A 7,569-nucleotide genomic window follows, 5' to 3' on the forward strand; every position below is an offset into this window, starting at 1 on the left:
CCGGTTTGTTACAGTTTTCTCTCCTTTTCTGATTTTTATTCTTTTTATTATAAGCATATGCCATTTTATGTGCCAATAATGGCACAACACGTAGCTATTAAAAAACAAAGTAATAAAAACAATCTGGAAAGACTTTTCATGTTCACATTCCAGAAGGAATCATATCCAGTGTGTACTTCTCTTTGATGTACCCTTGTTTGTCAGTCTGTCGCTATTTCTTTTCGCTTTTATTTGGGGTCAATACTGCTTTCACTTCACTTTCTCCCAAAATAGACAATATCATGCTAATCGGATAATAGAAAATTAGACATGAGATTTCACAATTCCAACTTGGTTTTTGCGATATTTCAATTTTAATTATATATTTAAACTTTACTTGATTTACTATTTAGGCCATTCATAATTAGTTTTTTGTGTTCTATATTTCCAAAATAATTTTTATATCTTATCTTGTTTTATTTATTTTTGAATCATTATTAATTTTTAAAAAAGCATTTTCATTTAATTAAATTTATATTAAATAAGAATATATTAAAATATTTTTTTGAAAAAATTAGTCAGCACGTGAAAAATATTAAAATGACATTTAAAAACAGAGAGAATACAATTTTGTTGTTTATTTTGAGTGCATATGTAATAGTAATCCTATCGTTTTAAAAGTTCAAAGCGCATGAATCGCTTTTGTCTTAACTAACTAACTATACTATTCATACATAGCTCCATGCCTCAGTTAGAAAGAGTTTTAGTTTGGTTTTCGTTGGACGTTTCCATATAGAAAAAAATGAGTGCTTAACTTATTAAATAATCCATGTAACAAAAAACAAAGACAACACTTATTTTTTGTCTTTTCTTATTTGGATATGTGTTTATTTGAGTTATATTATCGATTCTCGACGAACTTCAACAGATTAAACAAAAGGAAACAAAGGAACTTCAACTAATCCCTTTTATATTAAAAGAAGAACATTTTTTAAGACTAACCTTATGCTCATGTATTATTAACCAAAATGTCATTTCCTATGTGGCATCACCATATTCACTCTCACACTCTCTAATTTAAAACCCTCTCTTTACTAGATTTATTACATTATTTACCATTATTTATTAATTATAGCTTAGCATAATGTTTTAATAGTATATCTTGGTAACGTACAATCTCAATGTAGACGAAGGAAGTAACCGGTTATTTGGTAATGTGTTTTATATCATTTTAAAACCGGTTTTTGGTAATGGAAATTCATCTTCGAAACCGAATCATATAATCATATTTTTGATCTTCACTGACTAATTTTGAATTTAATTTAGTTGACTAGAATCTCAGTTTGTTTCCTATACTATTCCAATAAATTCGCATAGCAACGATCAAGGAAATTTTTCAAAATTCAGTATTTTGAATATAAAGGGGATGTGAATATTTTGCCTTGGACATAATTTTAATTGATTTTACGGAAATAATTATGGAAAATAGCTATAATTGCCATCGGCTCGCGTCTTGCATATATAAATACAAGGCCGTATGACTACATCTCCTCATCCGTAAAGTAGTATCCTATATTATATTTTGTTTCTTTCATATTTTAGTATTATTTTGCTTATGTTTCGTTTTATTTTATATTTATAATTTAGTTTATGAAAACAATAATTTTATTGCTTTTGTTTCGTTTTTATCGTTACTTCATAATTTATTTTATATAAGTTTTTTGCTTACTCTCATGGATTCATTTCCACGAAATATACTTCAATTAAACAAAACAAATACACAAGTTTTTTCTTTAAATCCAAGCTTAATTTATATAGACATACACACTTTCGTTGAATCCCCCTTATTATATACATGTAATATTTCTTTCTAAGACTATTAACTTTCTAATACCTATTGATTCAAAAATATTTTTAAATCTTCTCATTCCGCGCATGGCGCGGGTTATCATCTAGTATTCAAGTATTTTAGCTGTACTTGCTTTTTTAATATGTAGCAGTTCACTTGTTTTAATAAGGTTTACACTACACACTTTTACTAGTTTAATTGGATCTACGGGTTAAGTGGATACGTTACGTACTCCACGAAGGTGCATGGACCGACTCTTCACCACTATTAAGCGATGTGTCTTCTGCCAATTGTTTCTCAATGATACTTTTTGGCATCTGATTGATGCACCAAGGTGACGTGGCCTCTCAATGAGTTGTCACGTGCCCTTTTGAGAAAAATCTAATGCTTTCTTGTTCTTTTACAAGCTTTTTGTCTATTACCTACCATATGTTTGAGTTTTGATATTATCTTCAAAAATACACACAAAATTCACAAATAATTACGAATGGCGGTAGCCAAAATATGGGGTGATGGATAGAACAGTTATAAATCGCAAAATAGAAGAGAGTATACACTGTTAAGATAAAAAGAAGTGTATAAATAAACTGTAATATTCCTTCCAAAAGTTAGCAAAAATCCATGAGATGTTAAGAAAAAGGTGGCAAAATAGAGTTTAGAGATGTTCCAAATCAATTATTACATATGAAGTTTAGCTCGCAGTTAAATGAGTAATTAATTATGTCCATAGCCCCTCGATCATATAGCTAGACCATTTGGGGCAAAAAAAGCTAGAGGATCTTCTTTTTTTTGGTCAAATATTTTCTTGCTTTCACTATATGGTTCAGGTTTTAGCTTTCAGAGCTATGGATGGCTCGTTCTAAAATTCATTCATCACATTTTCGTTTTACAGGATGTTACTCTCAAACCAACAACAAGCTTTTATACGGGAGAAACTTTTAAAGGTTACAGCAACGACAAGACCATGTGTTGCAGAACCTCAGGTTTCATGTTAGCCTGCTGGTGAGCTTCCAGGCAAAGGATATGATAAGAGAGTTTTTGGTTAAGGAGCCAGAGAACATGCTCGGGTCAGATAAAGGTTCTACAGAGATTAAACGATATCCATTCTTTGAAGGATTGAATTGGGCTCTAATCCGGTGCGTAATACCGACTGAGATGTCGGATTTCTACGTGTTTGGTGGTGGACCAGAGGATGCAAGTTCACGTGGAGGAAACGATAATAGGTATCTTGAATGTAAAGCCATAGGCGATCATCTTGAGTTCGAATCGTTCCAAGTTAAGGGTCTTGCAAGACGAGATAATTTTCTTGATAAAAGTATTCAAGAGTAAACATTGTTGTAAGTTATCATATCTTAAGTCTAATATGTAAATTTTAGCCACTTTCTGTGACATCATAATCCCATATATTCATCAATTTTTTCCCTAAAAGTAGCTCATGTACATAAATATTGGGAGATGCATAAGAGAGTTGTTGTAATAACAAGAAAGAAAGGTAAAAATGAATAGCAAGAACCGATGAGCTTCTCCTGCTACAGCTTCTGCTTATGTCACACTTGGAACCCAATTATCTTTGGTAAATTTCAGGACACTCTAAATGGTAGAGCCGAAAGTACATGAAATTTCCAGTTTAACTTGTGGATGACATGTGTAACATCCTACAAGAAAACTTTTAGTTCATCTCCAACATAGAATCATTGATTGCTTCATGTAGTATTACATATATCATAGTTATCTCCAATGCAAAAGCGAGTTGTGTAGTTTCTTCCAATTCCTGTCGTAACCTATGTTTACCACTTGACCAAAGCTAACGTAACAGATAGCAACTTAGTCAAACCATTAATAAAAGAGAAGTAATAAAAATTAACATAGAAAACAAAGCTTTTGATATAAATCCGCTGCAACCGCAGAACTTGTGACACAAGCAAAACATGCACATCCACTACGAACAGAAGCTAGCTAGTCAAAATAATCAGTATCAGTCATTGTTCCCGACCCCTAAGGTGTTTCTTCGGCCGCTGCATTGGCTTTATGACTTTTCGAGACTAGGTTCAGAGCTTTCGCTTGTTTCCTCACCAAAAGGGCAGCATGCTCCATCCATTAGCAATCGTGGCCATAAATAAATGTTAAATAGTATAAGTTTTTGAAAATTTCCAGGTTTTGTCGGTGGTCAACAAAATTTGTTTATATACAAGCATAGCTAGTTCTGAAATTATACTATATGCTTACTAAAGTTTTAAATCTGCAATAGCATTAGCATAAGTGGTGGTGAACTTAAATCTGCAATAGCAACAAGGATAGTGTAGCCAATGAGATGGAAGACGAACGAGAGAAAACCAGTAATAAAATTTGTCACAACAGAGTTTGCAGTTAAAAATAAACAAAAGCGTAAACCCAAAATAAGAACAAGAGTTTTTGATATAAATATCAGGATGCAACAATAGATCTTGTGAAGCAAGCAAGATCCAACATCATAATAACCAGAGTATCATCAGCCCTGGGCATGTGCTACTTTAAGCAGCATCCAGTTTAGGCTTTTTGGGAAGAGGTCCTTGTGAGCTTTTGCGAGGTCTATTAAATAGAGACTGTGGCCATTCATCAGGGCTTTCTGATATGTTGCTGTGCTCCCTCGGAATTATCAAGAAAGGATGGTAATTTTGGTGCTCCATGTCCTGAAACAAGTCCATGTAGAAGGGGTCACCTGAGAAATGATTCGAGACTAGGATCAAAAGTCCTGGACAATGGTGCAGAGGAGCGTCTCTACACTGTAGATACATGTCGTTTAACATTCTGACACGTCTATCCCCTGGATAAAAAAAAAAAGAGAAAAAACATCAACATATATAGATTACATACACACAAAGAAAAAGGTTGGAATTCACCTGCGGGAAGAAAGTAGATTCTTGAATCCCAAGTCTTGTTACCCAGACACTTATCCCTCCAAGACCGTTCATCGACATAAGCCCAGATTGTAATATTATCATTCGTACCTTTTTTCATAAGAACTGATTTGATTTTCTGGAAGATCTGTTCAGGAGAGAAACAAAGAGGGAATGGGCAATCAATGGCGTCCCAGAAGACGACTGTCCTAGGCCCTTTGACGTGTTTGATACGCTCTGAGCGATGCAAAAGAGGGAGGGAGATTAAATACCATTTATAATTTTAAAAAATGACAGATGAAATCTAAAACAAACAAACAATTTAAGATGGTCTTACCTGAGAAATCTAACATTTTCTGGTTGGAGAGATCGCTAACATCATAACTACCATCCTCCTCCTCCTCCTCCTCCGAGTCATACGGACGCTGCATCTCCCGCATCTCTTCAGGAGTTAACTCTTTTTTGGCTCTAGGCTTTCCTCCACCCAAAAATCGTGAATTCTTAAGTAGAGAGTCAACACTAAAAAGACACTTTTCATCAGGTGGCAGCTCTACTAGGAGAACATTGTGACCCCTCGATTTCAAACAGTGCAGAACCCTATGTAACTCACCACCTGGATCAATATTTGGTTTGACGACTACGGCTAAATTTGCAAGTATTGGTGCAGTCTCTCGTAATACAGAGAGCATATAAAAAGTCATATCCAGAGTAGGCCTAGTAACAAAATTGCGGCACATTGTTTCGCCTACATAATAAATCAAACATTTTTTCGTTTAGTTAAATAATAACTCAGGCATATAATTAAATAGAAGCGACTGAGGAATTTACCATAGGGTAAGTAGAAAATTCTTCCGGCCTTAAACAAGGCTTCTTCGTTGGAGTTGAGTTTCTTACAATCCACATTGATGCTCATTCTCCCCTCAAAGCCCATTTGGTGAAGAGCATGTTCGAAATTATTAACAATAGAACCAAGATCGGTATCCACAGGGATTGGGCAATCATCAATGTTCCAGCAAACGAATGTATCATTCACTTTCACACACACAAAAAAAAAGGACAAGGCGTAAACGAATTTACGACAGATCGAAATCTAACAAACAAATTCCTGTTGAGAAGAGATGGAGAGAGAGAGATCTTACCGGAATAAAATAAGATGGTCTCGTCTTCTTCGTCCATGGTTCCACCGATGAGGATTGGCTCGCCTTCTTCGTCCATGGTTCCACCGATGAGGATTGGCTCGTCTGCTTCGTCCATGGTTCCACCGATGAGGATTGGAGACTTTCTCTCTCTAAAATTAGGGTTAGATGAGAGCCTTTAAATGTGTGTCTATGGATGAGAGAGGTTTTTAACCCTTGGATCTCAAATAATAATAAAAAAATCAAGCGAGTTGCGTATTCTCAACCGTCAGATTTGTGTCTTCTTTTCTTTTGGGGGAAACCTAAAAAGTTTTATGATCTACAGCATATTTTTGTGATTTAGAAACTTGTAAGTTGTAACCAATGAAAAATAACGTTTTTTCTTGAAAATGACCAGGTTACTAATAGGACTTCTAGAAGCCTAACATTGTATTGTAGGCAAGATTATTCAAGTCATATGATGAGATGATAAAAGGTGTAAAGGAGCTTATCATTTATTCTATGCGGACATCCTCAACACCAAACTCCTCACAAGCTTGTTGAAGCTCGTCCGGTGTTATATAAGTTTAGATAATATAACAAATGGTCCTCTGATAACGGCCACACTGATTAGATATCATAATGTAGTTGCATCCACCACAGGGGAGTAAGTCTCCTCATAGTCTATTTCTGGTTTCTATGAGAACTCTAAAATGGAAAAGTCACTCTTATTGCTTATCGTATGAACCGTAACAATACCAAGACGTGAAGACTATGAACCCTAACGCCAAGGTCCTTCAAATCCAGAGAGAAGCCTCTATGAACTTTCCTCAGAGGCAGAGACACTTCTCTGATTTGCCTAATGATCCCCAAAATCAAAGATGATCTAACAGTAAAGGTAAAGAAGTCTATTTATACTCTGTCTCTAATCTTCTGATCTCTAACTACCATCTCCTTCTTCTTGCCAGCTGAGCAACCCTTAGCCACGTCAACACTAGCATTCAGTACCTATCATCCTCTCTCTCTCTATATATATATATTTTTGTTTGTTTAGATGCAATGTTGCCGCTATGAACTCTTTGTGGTCTATTTGTTCCACTGTTGTCCACATCAGCCAAAATTCACATTCACATTGACAGACATGATAGCAGAGGAATTACATATCCAAGCAAAAAACGTAGAAGTGTATAATAAGGACCAGATGAAGAACTTAGGGCATGATTATTGGGGATCATTGCTCTTGGGTCCTTAATACATATATATATTTGTATGTATATATTATATATGTGTATTAAAGATCCAAGAGGAAGGATCCCCAATAATCATGCCCTTACCGCTAATTTTTAGACTTTGTTTAGCATTGGAAAATCTGCTGCTTACTCTAAGAGCCATTTTCTTGAACTTGTTCATTGCAGAGAAAAGCTTCATACGGCTCAGAGAATCCAGAGGTTTGTCTGGAGCCACCCCGTCGACTTGTACCCATGGGTGACCTGACCTGTTCACAAGCAAAACTTCATGACAGATAGAACCATGGTGCAACAAATTTACTCTACATGACGAATTTATGTTCTATGTAACATTGGAACTAACAGAAAAGGTTTCAGATCGAAATAACTTACATAAAACTTGGTGTGCAGTTAGTCTCTGGAATCCCGAACAAGCATTTTCCTCACTAAGTCTTTATATTTAAAATCTAATTATTATATTTTCAATATAGAATTACTTTAAAATCTAATTATTATATTTTCAA

General features: G+C 34.9%; 1 protein-coding gene across 2 annotated transcripts in view; it reads right to left on the reverse strand.

Annotated features, from left to right (window-relative positions):
* Positions 1–4,202: 4,202 nt before the first annotated feature.
* The window catches only part of LOC106323089, a 13,384-nt gene continuing 10,017 nt past the window's right edge, over positions 4,203–7,569 (reverse strand). The window contains exons 1-5 of one of the 2 annotated variants that reach the window (XM_013761261.1): positions 5,844–5,994; positions 5,533–5,736; positions 5,042–5,449; positions 4,708–4,941; positions 4,203–4,631 (exon numbers count right to left, since the gene is read on the reverse strand). In XM_013761261.1, coding sequence (XP_013616715.1) covers positions 4,339–4,631; positions 4,708–4,941; positions 5,042–5,449; positions 5,533–5,736; positions 5,844–5,958 — 1,254 coding nt within the window. In that variant the 5' untranslated portion in view covers positions 5,959–5,994 and the 3' untranslated portion in view covers positions 4,203–4,338. Of the gene's footprint in view, positions 4,632–4,707; positions 4,942–5,041; positions 5,450–5,532; positions 5,737–5,843; positions 5,995–7,569 lie in introns of those variants that run through there. The other variant, XM_013761262.1, reaches the window with a different exon arrangement.

Source organism: Brassica oleracea, chromosome C2 (assembly GCF_000695525.1).
Source record: "Brassica oleracea var. oleracea cultivar TO1000 chromosome C2, BOL, whole genome shotgun sequence".
Classification (NCBI taxonomy): Eukaryota; Viridiplantae; Streptophyta; class Magnoliopsida; order Brassicales; family Brassicaceae; genus Brassica; species Brassica oleracea.